Source organism: Mytilus edulis, chromosome 14 (assembly GCF_963676685.1).
Source record: "Mytilus edulis chromosome 14, xbMytEdul2.2, whole genome shotgun sequence".
NCBI classification, from domain to species: Eukaryota; Metazoa; Mollusca; class Bivalvia; order Mytilida; family Mytilidae; genus Mytilus; species Mytilus edulis.
The window spans coordinates 5,993,560-6,021,084 of record NC_092357.1 but is presented as its reverse complement, the minus strand read 5'-3'; the positions used below and the strand labels follow the sequence as shown (position 1 = coordinate 6,021,084).

Genomic DNA, 27,525 nt, shown 5'->3' with positions numbered 1-27,525 from the left:
TTATTACTAACATAAATTACTGAATGGATATAAAAAGTACAAACCAATTGCACTATCATATTCATCAGTAATTTATAATGATGTCTGCAATGTTTCAAATTACACTTCAAAAGAACAAGCGTGAAACAAGAATTATATCTAAAATGCAAAGGATGATAACAAGGAAGGGCAATACTTTTCTGAATATAAGTATCTCAATATGTAGATATACAGAGCATGATGAAGACCTATTCTATTTCACTTCTCATAAAAAGACACATATATATATATATATATATATATATATATATATATATATATGATAATACTAGACGACCTACTACTCTAGAACGTTGGCTTCGTGATGGTCTTTTATTTGTTCTGATTTTGTGGTTTTTACTGCTTTAAATCTGATTATTGCGCACAATTGGATACTGTGTACGACGTTGAATTTTAAAACCTACTAAGTTTAGCCTATATGCTAGTAAATCGATTGTAGGATGTGTGATTCATATCAGTCGGGTTATATCATATACAAAAGAAAATGTGTCTCTTATGATAAAAAGGGTTGAAATATAGATGATAGACCAAAATTCATGAATAACAGTTAGAGAGTGATAACTTCTCCGGGTAGGTCTTTTTAATTACATGCACGGTACTATTTTTTTCTGTAACTGATGCACGTTTCGAGAATAAATGCCCCTTCAGTGATGCTCGATGCCAAAATATTTGCAAATCACAAAGCTTAATAAAATGATGCAGCGCTATAATCCCAAAAGGTGCAGAGGGTATAGCCAAAGCCTGGCAAGGGTATAGAGCTATACATGAGTGAGATACATTCCTCAATTGTAAATAATTTCTAGCATTTTATAACAGCAAAATTAAAAAACGAAAAAATCCGTATTTGCACGCCAGTACCGAAGTACTGGGTACTGGACTGGTGATACCATCGGGGACTAACAGTCTACAATCAGGTGCATCAACTCAGTAGAACCGTGTCTATCGATGAAACTAACTTTGCCGAAAAAGAAGGTTTCCTTATAATTATTATCCTTGACACTTTGCAAAAAATATTTTTTAACACTTATAAGTCAATGAGGATACTTTGGGCATACTTGAAACTTACTTTTATCAACACGAACGATTGTGTATATCAAATGCATTATATCAATAATATATCAAACTTACGAGCTACGTGATTTGTGGTCATGATATTCGGCAATAAATTTTGCTGTTTTCTTCAAAAATATGCAAATTTACATCTCCTGTCAAAATTAACACTCAGAAAATTCTAATTTCCGTAGCATAACTTTGAATGACGTCATATAGCTACTATCTTGATGGTTCTAATGATTGATATGATAGCTATAATGAAAACCGACTTATTACTAAATCAACAGGGGGGTATGCTCTTCTGAGCTATCGTGGTTTATGTGGCTTATTCTTCAGATTAATGAAGATAACCACATTTTGCTATAATAGAAACGTTGGTATCAACTTTAATAACATACAACCGAGTACATCAATACAAATTTTTATAAAGATATGTATGCAATGTCAAGAATGTTATTTTGAACAGCAGCATATCTTATTAACTGATTAATAGCCACTGTCAAGTATAAAAGGTTTCTGAATGTCATGTTTGATGTTTCATCAATTTTTATTTTTATTGTTTGAAAGTATTACAATCTATATCTGTAGATGTTTGATTCAATTTCAGTTAGTCATATTTCAGTTATAAGTTTAATAGGCAACTTTTCTTAGAAAAACAGAGTGAATAAAGTGCGACTAATATACTTTTGATTATGCATAATGAATAGTCGATATTTCATGAAGAGTGAAACATAGAGGCATGGCCCATTCAGTTTCCTATTATTTATAAATAGTAAATGCCCCTTTAGTATCATCCACATCCTTAAATACATATAGAAAGATGTATTTTTGTTTTACTTCTAATACTGACCTCATCAAGCGAGACCTCGTCGGAGAGTGGATGAAATATAAAATTCCATTATTCATTTTATCTCTAGGATGTATTAACTGTGTACTATGTGTTTTTGTGGAGACATTGAAATAAAGTAAAATAATAAGTAAACGTATTTTTACGGGTACAACACATCCCTAATCAAATGCCAATATCAAAAGCTCTAACACATGAAACAAATGGATAAAAAACTGTCAAATTTCTGACTTTGTACAGTCATGTTTTTTATGTAGAAAATGGTGGATTAAACCTGGTTTTATAGCTAGCTAAACTTTTCACTTGTATGACAGTTGCATTAGGTTCCATTATATATATGCACGATCATGAATGCATGTGCGTGCATTTTATTGATTATTTGACGCGTATGTGAATGAACACGTAACGTTGCTGAACTTATTTATGACGTCATTGTCTAATATTTTCAATATCAAATCATGTTGAAAATCAAACAAATATTAGGCAGTAAGAGCAAATGAAAAATGTAAAAATTGGCGCTAACTTTGTATATCTGTCTAACTTTTATCTTTATCTCGTATACTGTAAACGAACTTATTTTCGCGGATACTTTATTTCGCGTTTTACCAATTCTAGTCCATTTCGCGCCTTTTAAAATTCGCGATTTTCTTTTTTACTTGATGTAGATTAATAACGATTTACTTATTCGCGACGATTTATATTCGCGTTATTTTTCTCCTCGCGAAAGTTGCGAAAATAAATCGCTCGCGAAAATAATTGGTTTACAGTATGTGGTAGAAATGAACACAAAGAGTTAATATTCTTTTAACAAAAAGTTTTACTGAATTTGTCCTGTATGCCGACTTAAAAGGTTATCGTAAAAGATGCCTATATGGTAATATAACGGACAATACAAATGCAGTGACTTCATGTATGTAAATATTGATTGGCGATGCCCATGGAAAGTTAATTATGATTTTTATCAGTATTTCTAATTAATTAAATTTGCTATAGTTTTCAAATTGGTATGCGACATATTCTTAAGAGAATCAATTTGCCGTATACTAAATCGTTAGACTGATAAATTTGCAATTATATGAATAGTGCTTTTATTGCATTTACAATGGTCGTATCTGATCACGGTATATAAGGAAAGTTTTGTTATAAAGGTCGTTCTTGCAGGAGACTATTATCGCTATCAATGCCTCTGGGGTTTAAGTAATAAAACTTTTCTCTGTGCTTGGAGCACAAAAATGATGCTCGAAACATGAAATCCAGTATTTTGATTGGTTGGTTGTGGAGTATGAGTACAAAAAAAGTGTTATGACTTCAAGGCCTTATTTTCGATCTGGTTGAAGTTCATGCCATTTCCCTTGAATCGTTACTCCATTTGTACATTGAAAATGGATTGACTAGCTATATATATATATATTAATGTTGTCTATTTTCTTGAACACTATCGAATATAATCATGAAAGGCATGATTTTTTATCTTATGTACAAATTGTGTCCTCATCTATTAAACTGACTGAAATAAAAGACAAGATATGAGCAGAAATTTTAATTTGTTTACATTATCATTCACTGGGACTTTTTAGAGTTTCTTCCCGGGTTAATAATAATGGTAGGAGTGTGACTTTACGTTATTACTTATCTATACATTCATTTACAACCACATATATACTTTCGGCATCGTGATATTGACTACTGGTCGATATATTTAGCAATAATTCTTTATCTAAAGTAAACTTATAAGCGTTATCAATAAAGTGTTTTTTTCAGTGTCTATAAAAAAAGGACACCAATGAGAATGTACTTTATATGTCACTACTGGTGGGCGTTTTGTCCCTGATGGTATCACCAGTATATATATATATAAATGTTGTCTATTTTCTTGAAAACTAGCGAATATAATAATAAATTTATGAAAGGCATGAACTTTTTTTTACCTTATGAACAAATTGTGTCCTCATCGATTGACCTGGCTGACATCAAAGCCCAATTAAGAACAGATATTTTATTCAATTAAATTTCACATTCACTAGTCCTTGAATTTTTGAAATAGTTCGTCATTATGGTAAAAGTATTGTACTTTATCAATAGGGGAATACTTTATTTAAGTTTCAAATCAATGTTAAAATGTTGGCCTTACGTAATTACTTATAATTTCATTCTTGTGCTGTTACACTATTGTTTCAGATAAGGATGAAGGTTGGTACCAAGCAAAAAGTTTTAACATGCTGCATTTGTTTGCACCTGTCCTATAAAGGATTCTGAGGTTCAGCTGATGTCGTTTGTTGATGTGGTTCATAAGAATGTTGGTCTTCCCGTTTGAATGGTTTTACACTAGTCATTTTCTAGGTCCTATATAGTTTGCTGTTCGGTATGATCCAATGCTCAGTTTTTAGGACCGTACTTTGACCTGTAATGGTTTACTTTTACGAATCGAAATCGTGACATGGTTTGAGTGTTGTCTCATTGGCATTATTACCACATCTTTTTATATCTAGTAACTACCAAATAAATACTTTATATAATAATACTTTTATTTAATAAATTACTGGTCGACATGTAAAATAACAATCGTTTTATCTTAGGAATACCTATCGTCGAGATCAGCATTGCTTTTAGTGATCATGATTAATAGTTTTTACATAGTAAGACACCAGTAGTACGGGAATGGGTAATGTTCTTTAAGCTTAAAACATACATATCGATGAACTGCTGCTGCGTGCATTCATACATTGCTTGTGGCAAAACATCACTTTAAGTGATGTTAGGGCACTGAATACTTCTTACTTATATAAGCTTGTCAACAATATCATCTCAATTATAAAAACATGTTCATGACATAAAATTGGCCTAATGCCATTACATTATTTCTCACGAAACCAGTATTTGATTTAAATGTTATAAACGTGGTTCTCATATTTTGATTTACATATAGCAGAAAACACCATCTTTGTATTATCGGACATATTTCAAACTAGATGCCCAATGATGATTGCGGCTAACTTTGTTTCCAATAAGCGCTGTGATTTCAGTGGCGGATCCAGCCATTTTAAAAAGGGGGGGGTTCTAATTACACGTCCCCATTCAAATGCATTGATCGTGCAACAAAAGGGGGGTTCCAACCCCCGGAACCTCCTCTCTGGATCCGCGCCTGGATTTAGTGGAGAAGACTATGTTTCCAATAAGGGCTGTGATTTAGTGGAGAAGACTTTGTTTCCAATAAGGGCTGTGATTTAGTGGAGAAGACTTTGTTTCCAATAAGGGCTGTGATTTAGTGGAGAAGACTTTGTTTCCAATAAGCGCTGTGATTTAGTGGAGAAGACTTTGTTTCCAATAAGCGCTGTGATTTAGTGGAGAAGACTTTGTTTCCAATAAGCGCTGTGATTTAGTGGAGAAGACTTTGTTTCCAATAAGCGCTGTGATTTAGTGGAGAAGACTTTGTTTCCAATAAGCGCTGTGATTTAGTGGAGAAGACTTTGTTTCCAATAAGCGCTGTGATTTAGTGGAGAAGACTTTGTTTCCAATAAGCGCTGTGATTTAGTGGAGAAGACTTTGTTTCCAATAAGCGCTGTGATTTAGTGGAGAAGACTTTGTTTCCAATAAGCGCTGTGATTTAGTGGAGAAGACTATGTTTCCAATTAGCGCTGTGATTGAGTGGAGAAGACTATGTTTCCAATAAGCGCTGTGATTTAGTGGAGAAGACTATGTTTTTAATAAGCGCTGTGATTTAGTGGAGAAGACTATGTTTTTAATAAGCGCTGTGATTTAGTGGAGAAGACTATGTTTCCAATAAGCGCTGTGATTTAGTGGAGAAGACTATGTTTTTAATAAGCGCTGTGATTTAGTGGAGAAGACTATGTTTTTAATAAGCGCTGTGATTTAGTGGAGAAGACTTTGTTTCCAATAAGCGCTGTGATTTAGTGGAGAAGACTATGTTTTTAATAAGCGCTGTGATTTAGTGGAGAAGACTATGTTTTTAATAAGCGCTGTGATTTAGTGGAGAAGACTATGTTTTCAATAAGCGCTGTGATTTAGTGGAGAAGACTATGTTTTCAATGTTAACTGACGACAAATGATAAAAGTCACATTATGACAAAATAAAAAACGCGCCAAATATCCACTTTATAAGTAAAGTAATTATCAAAAGAAGGAAAATTTTAAACTGAAGCAAAATTTATAAAACGGTAATACAAACTCATTAAATATTTCAGGTCTTTGATTTGAAGCACCATTTACATGATGATATGGCGTATGACCGACGTAAGAATTCAGATTGTTGTACTGACTTTTGTGAAACACTAGTTAATTCAAGGGCGATGGAAAGAATGAAACGACAAAACAATACAGAGGTTCTACAAAGAACATTGCTCGGATGAGTTCTGAAGTTTTTTAAAAGGAAAACTTAAAAGAGCTATCTCCGAAAAACTACTTAATAATGGCTTACTAAAACAATGATCATATGTTCAAAAGAATGTTTGATTACTTTCATGTTTGAATTATGTTTGTATATATACATAGACAAAACAAAGTGAACAGCTTTTCATCATTCGATTATCATATATTGGCGTTTGGTTAAAAAATGATTGATTCCTCAAACGATTATGTCTTATGAAAGTTAACCTTATCTTTTTGCCTTAATTAGTCCAATTTTCCAATTCTTTGTGCATAGAGTTGACTTTCAATTTAGGGTGATAACTCTGAAATGAGCACTTTTATTTTCAACAAGAATGCACCGAAATTTCGTACTTAAACTACGAACTACCTACATAGAATTATCATCAGATTCTGTAAAAGTCAAATAATGAAGTTATGAGTATTAAAGGTTATTAAAAGAGGGACGAAAGATACCAAAGGAACAGTCAAACTCATCAATCTAAAATAAACTGACAACGCCATGGCTTAAAATGAAAAAAGACAAACAGACAAATAATAGTACAGTTTACGTTTACAGGACAAAACGATAACGTTGCATTGATTTCAGGTAAATGAATGTAATAAATCCCTCTAAATTAGACAGCTAACTACTTAAAAAAGGTTACCATATTTTGTTCTCCAAAACACAAATAACCTTTTCAACATGTTTTTCGATGTACTGTTTCAAAGCATAATTTGAAAAGGAAAATTTAAACACAAACTCTCGTGATAGGGTAAAATACAAACAACATTATTTGATATGAATAAATATGAGATGTGCAGTATATGTTTGTTTGTTTGTTCTAATAAAACACTTTTCGGTGTTTGGTTTAGAACAAAGGAAAGCACAACCAACTTTGACAGGATAACTATAAAATTTTGTAAATAAAAAGCGAAATATAACACATATCGTCGAGCGACTTCGAACTCACATCCTCAATGTTGACGTACTAGTGATCATAGATATAAAAAGATGTGGAATTAGTGACAATGAGACAACTCTTCAACCTAGTCACAATTTGTTACAGTTAACCTTTAAAGGGCAAAATACGGTCTCCAACACGGATCCTTGGATTACACCGAACTGCAAGCTACAAAAGGCCCCAAAAGGACTAGCGGAAAAAAGTTTAATCAGAAAAACACACGGTCCAATCTATATAAAAAAAAACGAGAACACTTTTGAACTACATCAACAAACGACCACTGAACATCAGGTTCATGATTTAGGACAGGTGCAAACAAATGCAACAGGTTTAACCGTTTAAATTGGCACCATCTGTCTCTCTTACCTGAAATGATAGTGTAACATCACACCAAAGAAAGACACGCTATCAAATGGCTTAACTAAATCAAAAGACATATTAACACAAAAAAGTGGACAAACATTGAAAGAATAAATTTGTTATACGATCCAATGTAAATACAAAATCAATAGAATAAGGGGTTAGAGTTTAAAAGATATCAGACAGACGTAAAATAAAATAGTGTACACAGGTAAATGAAAATAATTGTGTTCTAATGTATACAATATTGGAATATGAAATATGTTTTACAAAATAAAAAAAATAACTGTTCATATCTAGATGAACTTCGAATTCCACTCATTCACCATAGACTCCTTATAGGTAAAAGTTAATGCAATATTAACACAAGGACAAGAAACATTGATATGGTACACAAGTGTTTCTTGTTTTCTAAATTTCTAGTTTAATGTGTCATCTTTTTTTTAAAGTATTCACCCAAAACGTTACCAAGTAACGAGTATTTTATATTTATTGACGGATGCACAAGTTCTTCTATAAAGACGATAGAAAGTCAAAACATATTTTAAAGTACATAATCCTTTACTTTTTGTCTTTTCTTAGTTTCTACTTTTAAATTTATGCATTTTGAAATTCTTATTCAAATTTTTGAAACTTGCAAAAACAACCTTTGTTTTGTCATTCTACTAAAACTCTCAGATCTGTAATTTAAAGTTGAATTGAAAAAAATAAACAAGTGTAATCTATTAAAATAAAACTGAGAATGGAAATAGGGAATATGTCAAAGAAACAGTAACATGACCAAATAGCAGATAACAGCCGAAGTTCAACAATGGGTCTTCAACGCAGCGAGAAGAAGTCTGCACACTGAGATGGTCCTCAGCTGGCTCCTAAATAAAATTGTGTTTACTTATTCACTGAAAATTGACGTCACATTAAACTTCAAAACATATATTTGAAATAAAATTAAAAAAAAACACTCAAAACTAACTAAGGCCAGAGGGTCCTGACTCGGGACTTGCCTTTTTTCTCCTTTTTATATGAAGCTCTAATCTCTTGTGGTGGTCTATATGTGGTAGCTCCACAATATCAGATTCACTGTTCCCCATCCTAATGGTAGGTAACCTTTACATGTCAAGAATAGTTTCCAGCAATCTGGCCTTTCATTTTCTATAGAAACCTGAAAGCTATGTTGATTCTTTTTAATTAAATTTGCGTGTAAATGAATATTTGAATCTTGAGTGCTTTTAAAACATTTAAAATTGAAGCTTGGTATGGTGGTCAAGTAGTTAACAGATATTAAATAAATAAGTTTTGAATGAAAAGAAAGTTGAAGGGTTACTATGAACTAAAGTAACACCTCATCTTTTACTATAATTATAATGCATTCAACATTAAACTTTACCAAATATTAAGAATGTACTAAGGTGAGGTTTAGGAATTTTTGTAAAATATTTGGACTCCTTGTGTTTTTTCCAAAAATATAGGGTGGAATTTTTTGCTCCAAAACACCCACATTTTTGTTGCATAAGACTTCAATAATTCATAAAAGGTTGCTTCCCAAAAGACATACAGATTCTTTTTTTCATATGATTTGAGACCCAAGTAATGACAATGTTAACATAAGGTAAAAGTCCGAGTCAGCCTTTTCCCGCCATTTCTAAAAAAGTCATATACCTCGAAAATGATATATCAATAGTTTTAGCTTATTGTGTTCCCTTACTAATGCTCGTCCGACTTATAGTTTCAATTTCAAATACTTTTTTAATTCACCAAAGTATATTCTTAAGATATCTTTTAAATTTCAACAAAATGTCATACAAAACTGTACCAAAACTCCGCAGAATCATTTTGATTTTTTATAATTTTATTTACACTAGCTAAATATTTCCAGAAGACAGTTTTGTTAAAGAATTTTCAACCGAAAACAAAATATCTGATCAAACTGAAAGTAAACAGCCACTCATCAAGGTCACGCGACATTTGTAATCAAAACGAGACCTAAATCACCATGAAAACAATCTCTGAAAGAAAACATAACCTACCTTGTTTGCCCCAAAGTCTCGGTTAGATAGAAGCTTGTTATTTATAGATTTTTGACTGTGTTGTCAGTTTAGCTAGTTAGCTTATGGAATGTACATCACATTAGACGTTAACGTAATTCACCAAGAACACACCAAGGACACATATAATTAAATGCAAACACACTCGTCTATGTATGATTTTAATGCCTTGCACATATGACACTGCGATCTGATGTGTAATTAGGCAATAATATGATAAGAAGGATTCCTATAGATTGAACAATAATTAGGACTCTTTCATCACATATTAAACACATATCAATTACTAAATATATCACCATATAATATAAAAAAAGAAAATGTGGTATAATTGCTAATGAGACAACTCTCCACTAGAGACCAAAATGACGCAGAAATTAATATCTATAGGTCACCGTTTGAAAATAGCCATGTTTAAAAAAGTTGCTACCTTTCACATCATTTGGTCTCGTTTAAAGGTTTGAAGGAGAAAGAAAAACGTTTTTTTTTTTATAATTCATAAAAATATCAATCTTATAACTAGATACCCTTAACGTACGTTTCGTCTTCATGAAGCCTCATGGCTCATCAGAGATGCAAATAGTCATGTTTAAAAACAGCTGCTAACTTTTACGTCATTTGGTCTCGCTTAAAGGCTTGAAGCAGAAAGAAAAGTAGAATTCTTTTTTTTCTAATTCATAAAAATAACAAGCTTAAAATGTGGTACGCTTAACATACGTTTCCGTTTCGTCTTCATAAAGCCTCACCAGTGACGCAAAACTAAAACTAATTGGAAATTCTATAAATTGCTCTGATTCTTGTTTGATTATAAGCTGCAGTTTATTTATTTACATGTCCTTTTTTCTTTATATAGATCTTACGTGACAATGAATTTTGGGGGATTATGGGCATCCAAGGTGGTGCACGTAATCAGTATCTTTAAATCAATCTCTTCCTATGACGTCATCAAAATCCTGATGGATGAGAGCAATAAACTCGTTAGTGCAAATCATTAAATCATAAAGTATAATGGCGTCAACGAAAATTGAAAAGACTCCAAATTTATAAAGTACTGAACATATATATTATGTAATAATGAACTAAAATGAAATTAATGAGAATGAAGGAGACTAATTTTAATAAGAGCGGAACGTTCTAATGAGATAGAGATAAATTGAAATGAAAAAAAAACACTGTATAAAACAGATACAGGGTAAATTAAGGGTGAGAGAGAGAGAGAGAGAGAGAGAGAGAGAGAGAGAGAGAGAGAGAGAGAGAGAGAGAGAGAGAGAGAGAGAGAGAGAGAGAGAGAGATCTTTTCATCAATTGTAAATATTGTGGCACATTTGGATTTTGAGAAATTTATCAACATTCGGTTTTATTTCAATCTATAAACAAATCGAAAAGTACTGGCGGGAATAAGAAAAAGCGGTATAACGTTAAAACAAATGGAATAATTTCCCATGCTTATTTAATCGTTAAAATGACTTTTCGCAGTGAAAGAGGGTCTTCCAAAATACTGTTTACTCGCGTAGTGGTAATAATCATATGTGGATTCCTTCAGACTCTTGTCAAAAAGCCACAGCAAAGCCATTTAATTTCACAGTCCGATGTATTTATGATGTTCTTTCCATTTATAATCCAAACTGTTCTGAATGGGTTCCATTAATATATCCCCAAAACTATTTTTCAACTAATTCCGTATTGCAAATCTTACTCAGACTGTGTAAAACGTCACCAGTGTCTGAGCAGAAAGTTGAGGAACCAGGGGTATGTCAAAGACTCTCTGGTGAACCAGGGGTATATCAAAGACTCTCTGGTGAACCAGGGGTATGTCAAAGACTCTCTGGTGAACCAGGGGTATGTCAAAGACTCTCTGGTGAACCAGGGGTATTTCAAATACTCTCTGGTGAACCAGGGGTATGTCAAAGACTCTCTGGTTCTAAAAAAAAATGCCTTTGATGGTTTTGCTATATTTGAACTTTCTGACTCGATGTTAGGTTGGAACTCATTGTGTTTCAAATAATTCGTAAATTATCGTTATTAAGAATTATTTGAAATACTAAGGATTTTCTTTTCCCAGGCATATATAAGCTTAGCCGTGTTTGGTACAACTTTTGGGAATGCTGTTCAACTTTGTACTTTTTTGGCTTTCTTATTATTTTGATCTGAGTGTCACTGATGAGTCTTATGTAGACGAAACGCGCGTCGCCTTATTAAATTACAAGCCTGGTACCTTTGATAACTATCAAGACATCGATTTATTATGAAGCAGGCGCGTAGCTGCCTTTACGCAAAAAATCATTTGCTTGCACATGTTTTTCACAAAAAAAAAAAAAAAAATCCTGAAATTGAATTTCGGATAGTCTTTAGTCTTTCCGGATTATTGTGTCTGGCGGTGTCTGTACTTGCAACTACAATCACGACACAAAGTTTAACCCCGGTAGAAATAAAAATAAAAATGAAGAAGCTAGATTTTTATTTTAGCAAGAAGGCAGCGGATAACGAAAGCCAAAACGTTTTATCTAATTTGCCCAGCAAAGATGTAAATGAGCCATGTACATCGTTTTCACAAGACGTTACTGCAAAGAAAATAACATTGTTTGACCCCCCCTTATCCTGATATGTCTAGCCTAACAAATGATGAGTTGTCAAAACATGAAACAAAAGTCAACCTACTGCAGCAAAAATGGGAGCCAAACTCGTATGGAAACTACTCTTTCCCATCTAGGTAACTAGAATATGAAAAAAACAATATTACTTTTATATGTTATGATATAAATACCCCACCCCTTCCTGACTTTCTGTAGTAACTTAGTCGGCTTCGGATATACATGTATATACAAAGAATTTACATTGGTGAGATCATTTGCCTTGGCAAAAAATAGATATTTGGACTTTGGATATTAACTAGTCTATACTTTAGTTTAAGTCTTACATGCAGTATTAACATTTAATTATACAGGCTCAATAAAATCACCTTGAAAACATCTTAGATTTATTTCCCTTACTTATAAGTCAAGACTTAAAAGTAGCCGTTCGATTTCGTATTCCCATTGTCATTTCGTCCAAAAGACTTTTGATTCACCTAGGGTATCTGTGTTACAAATGACCTTCTACCGTTGTCGTAGAAACCTCTCATTTGATTTTAAAATGACCCTCGTGAGAAACAACACGGGTGTCTTGCAAGAAGCAGGACCTGCTTACCTTCGGAGCACCGGAGGTCGCCACATTTTTTCGGGGTCCGTGTTTTTCATCTGTAGTTAGTTTTCAATGTTGAAAGTTTTTGCTTGTCATTTTGTGTTTTATCTGTTCCCGGATTTCCAAATTACGAAACCCACTAGGATGTTACTATCGTTTCTTGAAATATGGTATAGTAAGAAACAGATAGGGTATTTATCATTTTCATCATAAAATGGTCCAAAAATATATGCTTGCACTTAATTTCAACTCAGCTACGCCCCTGAAAGTGGATGGTTATGACTTCTGACATGTCTGTTTAGCCTACTAATAGGCAAAGTTTGATTTATGATATTTGCAATCTGTAGTATGCAGCCAATTATATTTAACAAAAGCTGTTTTGCCAATTCGCCGTTTCAGAAACTAATGCATCCTGGGTAATATTTTCAAAAGTGTACACCACAACGTCTTGATTGGTTAAAAATGTCATAACCAATGGAAATTTAACCAATGACTTGGCGTTATTTTCATTTTTGGGTACAAACAATGAAATTACCCATGATTCTTTAGATTCTGAAACGGCTAATTATTTCTTAAAGTTTTTCATAATAATGTCTCTTTATTTGTTAAGGATTTTCCAATTTGTACAAGTTGAAAATTAATGGATCAAAGGTTCAATATAAAAAAGAAGATGTTTGTGGGGAGAGTTTTCTAATTGTCAATAACACCACATCGGTGTGATTGACTATGAGAAAACTTTCCACAATAGACCAAATGACACAAAAATTAACAACAATAGATCAGTGTATGGCCTTCAACAATGTCCAAAGCCCATACCGCATAGTCAGCTTTAAACGGCCCGAAATGACAATGTAAAACAACTCAAACGGGAAAACTATCGGCGTAATTTATGCACAAAAAAGAACGGAAAACAAATATGTAACACTAAACAAACAACAACCATTGAATTACAGGCTCCTGACTTGGGACAGGCACAAACATACAGAATGTGGCGGTGTTAAACATGTTAGCGGTACCCAACCCTCCCCTAACCTGGGACAATGGTCTATTTTTAATTTTTGTTTTTAAAAGCAAACGGCGCATAATACATGGAATGCTAGGTAATAAATTCACCTATATTGTACAAGCTAATTAGGATTCAACAGTTCATATCTTGCAAAGTGAAATCTTTTCATAGAGTTCTGAAACATGATTAGTAGTATTTTTGTCATAAGCTTTGCTATACACTTGTGATGTGTAATATCACCATTGTTTTCCCCTAATAGTCTTTGCTAAATTAACACTTCTCTTCTCAAAGCAGTGTGCAGAATTTATCTTTGTTTCAAATACAGATATACTTAGCATGAGTAAAAAATGATCTTGTCAAAAAACAAATGTTTAGAACGTCTTTATAACAAAGTATGTTTCAATTTTGTAAGCATATTGGTTGTCTTTCTACATGATATAAGACTTACAAAAAATGAAATAACAAAAATACCGAACTCCGGAGAAAATTCTTAACGGCAAAATCAATAGCTCAAACACATTACATATATCTCTAACAATTTCTTTTATTGAACTAAAGTATTATCAGATGAACTACAGCTTAGCACTACCTGCAAAATATATAGTATTCTATTTCTGATTTATCTTTTTTAATCTAGAGTTGTAAAGATAAGAAAGCACACCAGGTTTGTTTTTGTAATTCCCCAGTATATCATGTAAACAAAAGAAAATTTGATTTTAGCTAAGAGATAAAAATGTCCACAGAAACAGAGAAGTTTTACACATCTTATTATGGCGATGTTTGTCTTCAAATGACAAAGGCAATGTAAATAATAAGTACATTTGTAGATGAGATGACTAACGCCCTGGTAAAAGGGATACTTCAAAAATAACATTGTTATATCACAAACAGTTGTTTTGTTAATAGGATTTTTATAAACATAGTAAATGTGGATGTACAAATTACAGTACCTATAATTTAAAAAGTAGTTGAACGTCCACCGGTTACTAAGATGATGTAATTGTACATGTTTAAATCATATACTGTACATAAAATTGAAAATGGAGATGGGGAATTAGAGAAAGAAACCACAACCTACCAAAGATAAAAAAAACAGGCGAAGGCCACAATTGGGTCTTCAACACAGCGAGACAAATCATGCATCCGGAGACGTGCTTCAGCTTGCCCTTTTCACAATGTGTACTAGTTCAGGGACAATGAGAATATTTGCTATTGCACAATACTGTGCAATTGAAAATTTCTTGCTATTGCGAAATACTGTGCAATCGAAAATTTCTTGCTATTGTTCAATACTGTGCAATTGAAGATTTCTTGCTATTGCTGAATACTGTGCAATTGAAAATTTCTTGCTATTGCACAATACTTAATATAATAATTTTGGATCCTGATTTGAACCAACTTGAAAACTGGGCCCATAATCAAATATCTAAGTACATGTTTAGATTCAGCATATCAAAAAAGCCCAAGAATAATTCAATTTTTGTTAAAATCAAACTTAGTTTAATTTTGGACCCTTTGGACTTTAATGTAGACCAATTTGAAAACGGGACCAAAAATTAAGAATCTACATACACATGATGAAATCAAACAAAGTTTAATTTTGTACCCCGATTTGGACCAACTTGAAAACTGGGCCAATAATCAAAATCTAAGTACATTCTTAGATTCAGCATATCAAAGAACCCCAAGGATTCATTTTTTGTTAAAATCAAACTTAGTTTAATTTTGGACCCTTTGGACCTTAATGTAGACCAATTTGAAAACGGGACAAAAAATTCAGAATCTACATACACAGTTAGATTCGGCATATCAAAGAACCCCAATTATTCAATTTTTTTATGAAATCAAACAAAGTTCAATTTTGGACCCTTTGCGCCCCTTATTCCTAAACTGTTGGGACCAAATTTCCCAAAATCAAACCCAACCTTCCTTTAATGGTCATAAACCTTGTGTTTAAATTTCATAGATTTCTATTTACTTATACTAAAGTTATGGTACGAAAACCAAGAATAATGCTTATTATGGCCCCTTTTGATTCCTATTTCATAAACTGTTGGGACCTCAACTCCCAAAATCAATCCCAACCTTCCTTTTGTGGTCATAAACCTTGTGTCAATATTTCATATTCACTTTTACTAAAGTTAGAGTGCAAAAACTAAAAGTATTCGGACGACGACGACGACGACGCAGACGACGACGCCAACGTGATACCAATATACGACCAAAACATTTTCATTTTTTGCGGTCGTATAAAAAGCGCTTTAAATTATAAACTATTATTCAAACTAATCTTCAAATATTTTGAAATGAATAAAAACTTAAAACAGCATAAACATAAACAGTATTTTTTTCTTACATTCATTTTTTTTTTCAAAGTACAAATCATAAGAAAGTACTAACAATCTGAAGTTTGACATACAAGTAAGAAGTTTAGCTAGCTATAAAACCAGGTTAAATCAACCCTTTTCACCATAAGGAAAAACAGAAACCAGGTAAGGAATATGCCAGTTCTTTTTCATTCGTTTGACGTGTTTAAGCAATTGATTTTGTTATGTAAAAGGGTTTTCCGTTTTAAGTTGTCATTGGAAATAGGCATTTTTGCCATTGCACTTATTTTTGATACACAAAAAAGATAGATATGCGTATATTTCATTGTCTGGTCATGGAGAATAATTCTTAGCGATAAGTATCACAATATGCATCTCAATCTATAATACCCTAGAAAAGATAATAGACAAGTGCTTATTCAGCATGCTAAATTATAAATATGCATTTTGTGAAATGAAGTTAATTTATTATCAAGACACTACCATAGACCTACCACCATCAATTAATTGTTGAAACAGACACTCCAACGATCTGCCATCAGCAAGTAATTAACAAAACAATATAATACAAACAACTTTCAAGAGTAGCGGTTCGCCCAAGAATTGCAGATTGGATTTTGAAAAACTTACCCTAGTACATAGTTATCAAAGGTACCAGAATTACAATTTAATACGCTAGACGCGCGCTTCGTCTATCTAAGACTCATCGGTGACGCTCAGATCAAAAAGTATCTTAGTTAGTTATTAACAAAGGTAAAGACAAATGTTACCAGTAAAAACTAGCTGAGAAAAGCACGTGTAATACTGATATAGCAGATGTCAGAACAGCAAAATGATCTAAAACTATGTCAGTCATTTCGTGAAATGATCTGGAGAACAATGCTATGCAAACTTCATAACAAGGCAGAAAAATCGAAATTTGTTTTGTCATCTTACTAATCGATAACATTCAATACTCCGCAATAATATAAATGAACTTTGTATTATAAAATGAACTTTCCATTACATTATTTTTATTAAGATTATAATCGTTCACTAACATGTCTACAAGTTGTTTGAGCACGAATAAAAATGCTTGATTGCAAAAATAAACAACAGAATGACCACTTAATTTATCAATCAGTAGATATCATAAAGTATATTTTGAGAAAATCATGAGCTTGTGCAAAATATTGACAGGAATTTTCATAAGTGTAGATATATAAATAAACATTATGTTATTAATCAACATAAGAGTTAATACCGATAAAGGTTGCACTTTGTAAATACAGCTGTTTCTGACAACACGCCTCTTTTGGGGAGAAATTGAATATTCATAGAAAATTAATTTTGTTTACATACTGGTTCCCAGTTATGCTCTCTGTGTTCCATATCGCAGAGACAGAACTTGGGAATGTTACCAGTAAATAAACACGTGCATATTGTTTACAATGAAATCTGTGGTAACCTTTCATTCGAGGTAGGGGTAGTTAAGAAAATTAGTGTAAGTTTAAACTCTGAGAAGTTCAGGGCATATAAACGTTAAAAATATGCCGCACAGCCCTATTTTTTGACCTTTGAAAAAAATTGTGGAGCAAATGAACTTTCAATTCTAGGATAAGATTTTTTTCAAAACTTCATAGTAAAAGTGGAACAGTTTTAGCCGTAAAAGGAGTTCCTATGAGAAATTGCATTGTCAATATTTACAGAAATGCAACCTAAAGACAATTATATTTAAAGACCTTACAACAGTGTTTAATTTGGTAATAAATAAAATCATCAAAATATGCTTAGTACAAATTGCGCCGACTTTTAGTTTAGTTAAATTATTGTTGTGAATCTTAATTGCTAGCTGAACCTTATACGGACACTTTGCTTGATAAAAAAGAAAGGCGACAAATACTAAGGTTTCAAACTCTAAGTTAAACAAAATAAACTGACAATGACATGGCAAACAAAAACGACTAACAACAGTAACCAGAACACAAATATAAAGACTGAGCAACACTAACCCTACCAAAATATACAGGTTATCGCAGATGCTTCGAAAGGGTACGCAAATTATAGTCCTACATAATATGTCTAATTACATAAAATATTGACTCTGAAACAATCCGTTAATGAAATTTATTCATCAGCAATTACTCATATCTTGTTAACTTTGAAAAGGAACCCGTGGGAATCACAGCGTTCTCCATACCTGTATCTAATAAAAGAGCCTATATATTTTTGTATCCTTATCATATAGTTCTACCATCAATAGTCATATTATGTTAATCTTTTTTCAGTAAGATAAATGAGCCGTTGTGTAGTGGTTAGTGCATCGGACTACTAACACAAGGGTTCCTGGTTTGAATCACGATCCAGGAAGAAAATTTCAGGGATGGAATTTCCGGCTCTCTCATGACACTATTTGTGAGTATGGTCTTAAGAAACGATGATAGTCCGTCATTGTAATTCAGAATCTAAATCAGCAGTATGCAATTTATAAAATGCACAAAAAAATCGCAACTGTTTAGTTAGTATATTGAGCAAAATTGAGCGCCCCAGGTATGAAAAAACACACTGTTTCATTAGGACATAATGTTCTGCTCGCGTTATCATATGTATATGTTCAGTGAGCTGTGAAATAGTTCTGCTCGCGTTATCATATGTATATGTTCAGTGAGCTGTGAAATATAGGTCAAAACTTTTATTTGGTATTGTAAATAGTAATCTTCATAGTGTGTACATAGTTTTAAGTTGATGTGAAAACACACACTACCCTCAACCAAACTTTATTTTGATAACCTTCCCGAAAGCAGAATGATATAGAGGGATGAATGGATAAATGGATGAATGGATTAATGGATGGACGGAGTCACTGACACATAGACCGACAAACATATGCATAAAAACCTACTATTTTCGTAGATGGGCCATACTAAATTGAGCAGAAACATGCAAAGAACTGTCATCAAAATCAAATTATCAAAATAGCAAATAGAACCATTCAGATATCAAAAAATCACCAATGACTGTGAAACGTACATATAACGGTAGCGGGGTGAAACTAAACTTTTTTTTTTAAAGATTTCTCTGCAATTTTGCTATATACTTTTGTTCATACTAAGGTTAAATATACCCCCTCACTGTCACTCTCCTGCATAAATTGCTAAAGGTAGCTTCGTTAGATTTAGAATAAACTTTTGGAATTTTTTGTAACTAATTGTCTACGACTTTATTTGGTTGTCGAACTACTTTATTGAGAACAGTACTAGTTGATCTTATGTAGATGAAACCCACTTTGACGCAGCAAGTTCTAAACCTTGTATTCTTGATAAAAAAATATTTATATGTGTTTTCATCAGTTTATCTATAGATATCATTTCTATATGCCTGTTTATAAGTGTATTATATATCATTTAGCTTTTGGTTTTGTTCCTTTTTTATTTGTTGTACTAATTGACTCTCTTTGTTTGGAGTTTGTTGAAAAATTCTGTATATAGTTATCAGTTATATAGGTACCAGGATTATAATTTAGTACGCCAGACGCGCGTTTCGTTTATTATTGACGTTTTATCAGGGGACATAGTGTATACATTTTTATCAATAAGGTTAAAAACAATTAACGGCGGAATAATTTCATCAAGTCAATTTCTTGGCAAACTGCTGATTATCAAGGATCAAAAAACTTTTCGCAGTGCTCTGAGCACAAAAATCATGCTTAAAACAAGAAATCCAGCATTTTAATTGGTTTATTTTAGAGCATGAGTACAAAAAACTGACCCGAAAATTTATCTCTTCAAGGCCTGATCTACGTTAACTTTCAAATACAATTTTTGACTCACCTTTATGGGATGCCGCCGATTTTTGGATGATCTCCTTCTATGTTGTTTAGGGTATGTCCCACCTCTTGATGTGACGTCAGTAACGCTAACACTTCGATTCTTACTTCCGGTGAAAACTTCTGTACACCGTCTGCTATTTTCACTTTCATTGTTATATCCGGTACTTTTATTGTTCATAAAGCTGTAAGCAATACTTGTCATCTTAAAAACAAGACCTTCACCAAAGGTTAACATAATACGCAACAGCCTCTTGAAAATCCCAAGAGATGCATTTCCGTTCTCTTCATCAATCCGTAATTTCAGAAAACATTTCATCAAAATAGTACCGATTCAGATCCGTGTTTCTTAAAATTCAAAATAGAAAGATTTTAACGCATTATATTTTATGCGACCTTTGATGTGATGATTTTATTGAAGAAAACGTGCATGAATATAAGTTTTCTTCCACTTACGCTAACAGTAACACATGTACATAATAAAAAAACTACGTTATGCATTTCATCACTTCATACTGCATGAATTTTTGGCAATCAAACATCAATCAAAACGGAAATTATAAATTCAAAACAAGCTTCTCTCTTGTGAATAAGTACAATGGTTCGCTTTGTTCTGTAGACAAAAACAATACTCCTATGTAGAAAATAGTGCTATTCAAATAAACACAATTAAATTATAAAAATTTCACTTGTTATTTTTTATTGGAATATTTTAAAAATTTAATAATTACATGAAAAGCTATTTTCACATTTGTATAATAAAAATAAATCGGTAACAGTTTTCCAATATGCTATTATTTGAATCTCTTCAAATCCCGCGAGATGATAGATAAATCTGACAACTGAAGAAGTCGGCAATAAATATGATCAGTTCCAATTACGAACGATTTGATAAATTTTTATATATATCCAATTCAACATATATTGGTATGACAATTATAATCTCCTTGTTCTAATTCTTATTTATGATGCAATGACATGTAATGGTTAACATATAGTTCTATAAGTAAGTCTTACGAATTCCCTGCTTATTACATCTATAGTGTAAACCTTCATGGTAAGATAGCTATTTGTCTAGATTGTTTAGTGTAAATAATATTATCAAGAAGATGTTTTTCCTTTCACTTTTCGTTTGTTGATATAGCCAGCTACTAAAATAGATTGTACACATTTCACCTTTATCTACATCAGTAAAACATTCGAATCATCGGCAGTTTATTATGATTGAAATATCATTTGTTGTGTATTAATTACAAAAATTCTTTTCTTTGAACTTTGCACCTGAGGATAAGTATGATTGTGTGCGTCGACAATCAATTATTTGATGAGTTAATTATCAACCTTCTGGCGCCTCACAAACAAAAGGTTTTATATAGATCATAACGAAACATGAGATCAAAACAGAAAAAAAAGTTTATAGTCGCGATCGTCTGCGTTAACGACTACGAGTTAATTGCCATCGCGCGTGCCTATAACGTGCTACGTGTCGTCTCGTGCGTAGCATTACATCTATTTTATAATATATTTGACGAATCGTTAAATGATAACGGGTTATCGGTTATGATTATGACGTCCACCCAACATCACCAGACAAACAATCACATCATATGAATGTCAATATACGTTTATTATTAAATGCGTAACCGATTTATCTCTTCTATTATCATGTTGTATAACATCAAGGATCATTCAGTGATACGTTAAGCAAATCGATTAGTGATATAATGATTGAATAGGGTTATCAGTTATGTTTATAAACATCCACCCAACATCACCAGACACACCATGGGAAGGTCAATATACGTTTATTGTATTCATAACCGATTTATCTGTAAATAAACTCATCATAGATACCAGGACTAAATTTAGTATACGCCAGACGCGCGTTTCGTCTACAAAAGACTCATCAGTGACGCTCTAATCTAAAAAAGTTAATAAGGCAAAATACAGAGCGAAGTTGAAGAGCATTTAGGACCAAAATTCATTACAGTTTTGCCAAATACAGCTAAGGTAATTTATACCTGAGGTAGAAAAGCCTTAGTATTTCAAAAAATTTAAAAATATGTAAACAGTAAATTTATAAATATAACCATATCAATGACAATTTATGTCAGCACAAAAAGTGCTGACTACTGGGCTTGTGATACCCTCGGGGAAATAAATCTCCACCAGCAGTGGCATCGAACCAGTGGTTGTAAATAAACTCCTCATAGATACCAGGACTAAATTTAGTATACGCCAGACGAGTGTTTCGTCTACAAAAGACTCATCAGTGACGCTTGAATCTAAAAAAGTTAAAAAGTAAGTATATGGCTGAACTCTGAAGAAAATACACAATTCTTTTATCATGTTGTATTACTCAAAGATCTATCAGGGATACTTATAGCATATCGATGAGCAGGCGCGGATCCAGCCATTTTAAAAGGGGGTTCCCAACCCAGAGTGAAAGGGGGGGGGGGGGGGTTCCAACTATATGCTCCCATTCAAATGCATTGATCGGCCAAAAAAAAGGGGATTCCAACCCCCGGACCCCCCCCCCCCCTCTGGATCCGCCACTGTTGATGAGTATATGATGAATATATGATTTAATAATGGTATCAATGTTGATTAAAGACATACACCCAACATCATTAGACAAACAATCACATAACATCAAGGTCAACATACGTGTATTTTATTCGTAACCGAATTATCTGTTTGACTAGCTGTATAAATAAAGGCAACAGTAGTATACCGCTGTTCAAAACTCATAAATCCATGGACAAAAAACAAAATCAGGGTAACAAACTAAAACCGAGGGAAACGCATTAAATATAAGAGGAGAACAACAACACAACACTAAAATGTAACACACACAGAAACGGACCAAGCATCAGACAAAATCCCACGAGAATAACAAATATAACATCAAAACCAAATACATGAATTTGGGATAGACAAGTACCGTGACACGTCTTATCGAAATGTGAAATTACACTCACAAATAAGAGAAAACAAACGTCGCAACGTTAAAATGTAACACACACAGAAACGAACAATAATGTAACAATGGCCATATTCCTGACTTGGTACAGGACATTTTTAAAGGAAAAAATGGTGGGTTGAACCTGGTTTTGTGGCATGCCAAACCTCGATGTATTGTATGACTCAATGATTAATCAGTGATAGTTATATCAAATCGTAAAACAATAACACGATTGAATAGGGTTATCAATGTTGATCATAGGCATTCACCCAACATCACCTGAAACACAAACACCTCGCGTGAAGGTCAATGTATGTTTATTGTATTGTTAATTGATTTCCTGCTGTATAACATCAAAGATCATTAGGGATCTGAGTCAGGTATACTTATAGAAAAGTGTTGATTTATTACATGATTGAATAGGGTTATCAATTATGATTTTAGACATTATCCCAACATCCATTTATAGTTTTAACCGATTTATCTGTACAGTAAGTATATGGGTCATTTTCCAAAAATGTCGAATTTTGAAATTGAAAAATTTGTTAAAAGTTATTTATTCAAACAACCCTCTACATAAGCAAATCAAAACAAACAATATTTTAAGAACAACATATTAAATGATGCAATATTAATGATGTCATACAAGAATATTTTGAAACATTTTTTGATCGGTTGTACAATATTTTGTCTCTCCTGTTACCATTTTCAAAACAAACTTTGGGCTATTAAGAAAAGGTTTAGATCAAATGTTAAGCTTGTTTTACGTAGCCAATTAGATCGCTTTCAAGAGAATAAACTTCTATATATATTCATTCTGCAAAATAATAGATTATTTGCCAATTTTCCAGGTTGTACTGAAAAATACCTCAAAAATTGGTTTTCAAAGGTTGTAAAAATTACCACCAGAAATGCAAGTCTAAGATAGCAATTTATATTGTTCGGCATTGTTTCACCCTTTCAAATAAACCCAACATCAGGTAGATCCCCCTATAAGTTAGTTTATTTTTCTCTTTATTTCATTGATAACAGGAACGTACGTTTCTGATATATAACTATATAAAAGTCTATCCTGTTACCTTTTTGTCTATTCTGTTACCGATATCAATATTGATCCTGCAAATGCTTAATTGGGAAGATTAAGACGTTATAACCTTAAGATGAGTTCAAACAACGAAATATTTCATTCGTTTTGCACATATATGTTAAGATAAAAAAAATTAACGACGTTTTTGTCTACGAATGTCTATCCTGTTACTGTAACCATAGCAACCATAGCAACAGGATAGACATAACAGGATAGAAAAATTTCTTCGTTTTTGATTGCTGTTGTGAAATTATTACTCCCTTTGGTAAAGTGATTATGGTTTTCTATTGTGAATTTGGTTTCCTACACGTTATTGAACTTTTTACAACTTCAAGCATACTGTTGGTGTAATTAATAAAAATTGTAGGTAACAGCATAGACATGAAAAAAAAGTACACTCCATTTATTTTCACTAAATGTCTTGAAATTTCGTTTCTTTACACTGTTGTTCAGGCAACGTGACGTTTTAAATGTAAAGATTACTTTGCACTTTTGAAATAAACACTGACCGATTCAATATTCATAGGGGGAACAATATCACGGCTGATTTAAGTAGTTGTAACAGGATGGACATGAACCTCCCGTACGCTGATTGAATTTAGTTTGTAGATAATATATTACATACAATAATAAAGAAGCTACGATTGGTTGTTAGAGTAATATTAAACATTCTTAAAAAGTCCCTTTTGTAGATATAAAGGCGATCAGAAAATCGGGAAAACAATCGTTTGAAATGTGTTGTTTTTCTGACACTGTACGCACACAAATACCCCCAAAATCGGACTTAAATACAGTTTAATCTTATCAAAACAAATGTAAGATGTGATTATTATTATTGTTCTGAATCATAAATCCGACACGCTTTCATTTAAACCATTGCAACTGAAATTCCCATTAGAAATTTAAAAAAAACCTGGGTGTACTGAAAATACCCATATAGTTAAACTCTGGATAGAAGAGACCAAATAAATTATGGATTGAATATTTAGCAAATAAAAGTGGTCTGGAAAGAGGGGCTTTATTTCTGTGTTCTTTAATTCCTTATGGCATTGTTCTCCATTCTATATTTTTCGTCCATAAATATGTTTTCAGAATATTTACGCACCCAGTTACATATTTGCTTCAGTTGACAGCTCATTGTTCTTCCTCGTGGAAACCCCAGAACCCCATACCGTGTTGAAAGACTAGCAGTTATGTCCAGTGCTAAGAAAACAAAAATTTCAAAACCACGAAGAGGTTTTATATTGAAACAAGTTTTACTGATAGGTTGTCAGTCAGAATTAGAATTTTACAGGATTAATCGTGTCGTCCCCCCAAGGCATATATCACTTGAAAGGTTTTCGATTGAATATAAGGTATCTAATTCATTTTCTCTCACCGCTTAATTATGAAAGCAATATTAAATACAATCTTTCTTATTTCAAACATCAATTTGACAATTAGGGTCTTAAAAAGCGTAATGTGTGAGAATTGAACACAATTGTATGGCAGCCATCTTGAAAATAGACGCCATATTGAAATTTCGAAGTGGGTCTACAGCTTATATCTTTTGGAGCACCCAGAACTACTAGCATGCGAAATGTTGTGCTGTTATCACAAATCCCATAATTTTGCCACCAACCTACAGGACTGTATATACCAAAGAGATGCGTATCGTCATTTTATGGTTGAGATGTGTTTTTGTTAAGACTGTTTATAATATTTGCAATGTTTAAATCCAATTGACTTGAAAGTCATTTGATTCTATAACTTCAGAAATTGCATGTAACAATTATTGTAACAGTATAGCAAATAACCTCATCATAGATACCAGGACTAAATTTTATATATACGTCAGACTCGCGTTTCGTCTAAAAAAAAAGACTCATCAGTGGCGCTCGAATCCAAAAAAGTTTTAAAAAAATAGAAAAAAAAAAAAGAAAAAAAAAGCCAACCCACATTGTATTAATAAACGGCAATTATATTTGGATGCTACGATGTTTATATTAACGTAACCAGTGTTCAATATTTACTTGTAAGAGAACTAAACAATGATAAGCACTGCCGATATTTGTTACAACTAGGTAAACTTAATAATCTTATCTGTCAAAAAACAGGAATTTGATTTTGAGATATCCAATATATTTGTATCTTGTTTACACAACTATAAAAAACATTTAACTTATTTTTATCATTTTTGTTTATATTTAGTTCAAACTACATCAATTATAAAATAACAAAAATATATGTGTCAATACTTTACTGAAACCCAATACAGAAATATAATGATGATGTATGACAAATGATGGATTGAATAGTATTTTTACAACCCTCACTTCTTACGTTGCCTTGTTAATGCATCCTCCTCTTTTCAAAGTCCTAGGTCCGCATTTTGAAGTAAACGCTATTATCGGTTGGATGAAAAAAAAACTGGAATTGCAATTTGAAAATTTAAAATGAGGCTAGTCCATAGTAAAAAGTAAAATCGCAAAAATACAGAACTCCGAGGAAAATTCAAAACGGAAAGTCCCTAATCAGAATCAAAAGTTCAAACACATCAAACGAATGGACAACAACTGTCATATTGCCATCCACAAAGTCAAAGCAAAACCGGACTGGAATCGGTTGCTTAGGAATGGTAAACAATATGTGTGTGAGTTGCATGTTGCGGTTGTTCGTATCATTTAATGAAAAGCGAATAAAATAAATGAATAGTCAGATAACATTTGCTTTATATGTTTGAGCAAAAATATGTCATGTCAGATCATCATTCTCTTTCCCCGCTGTGCTATATCTATATACATTTTGAACCGCAATTCAAATATCATTTCTCTTACATTGTATAGCCCTGGTCTCTGGAAATTAGATTATGTAGATAATTAAAAAGAAAAAAAAAGAAAAAAAAAGTAATTATCATTTTTACGCGTCAGAATTGCTTTTTTTGGGATTTAGCTTCACCAGGAGGGCCCAAACCTAAAGTAGAAAGCCAAGAAGTATATAAGACCTAGTATATGACCAATGCTATATTATGGGTAACTCAATGAAATGCTAGTTCCTTTTAATCCGTCTCTCATAATTCTTTTTAGAATGGCATCAATAATCTTAACAAGTTTTACATTTATAATGTGAAATGTGGTTACTGTATTATTGATGGTGAGACGTTGATAAATTATCATATTGTAATGTTTTGTATTGTAAGTAATATTTTTGAACAGACATACTTAGAAACTTTTCCCTTTTCCTCACAAACCTATAAATTGTACCAATTAACGAATTCTCGAATGTTATGACTCTTAATAACATTAATTTAAACATAAATAACACAAGCATCACAAATGTTGATCAAACGTATTCAGCTAACATGCATCCTTCTGTCTTTAAGTGCGATAAATCTAAACATTAAGCAATTTATAGCTAAAACTATCCCATTTAACAACTGCGTTTATCATTATCGCAGAGTTAAACTTAAATGAACTTTTAACTTTTTCTATTTCTAATATTCAAGGTC

At 32.5% G+C, this 27,525-nt stretch overlaps 1 protein-coding gene across 3 annotated transcripts in view; it reads right to left on the bottom strand.

The window, feature by feature from the left end:
* LOC139503907 (cys-loop ligand-gated ion channel-like) overlaps window positions 1-21,311 on the bottom strand; it is a 47,397-nt gene extending 26,086 nt beyond the window's left edge. Inside the window, exons 1-2 of one of the 3 annotated variants that reach the window (XR_011659220.1) lie at window positions 9,651-9,785; window positions 8,628-8,792 (exon numbers count right to left, since the gene is read on the bottom strand). Coding sequence is in view for 1 of the 3 variants with exons in the window: in XM_071293917.1 (XP_071150018.1) it covers window positions 19,991-20,305 (315 nt within the window). In the remaining 2 variants the exon portion in view is untranslated. Of the gene's footprint in view, window positions 1-8,627; window positions 8,793-9,650; window positions 9,786-19,990 lie in introns of those variants that run through there. The other 2 variants (XR_011659219.1, XM_071293917.1) reach the window with 2 other exon arrangements.
* Between the last annotated feature and the right edge of the window lie 6,214 nt (window positions 21,312-27,525).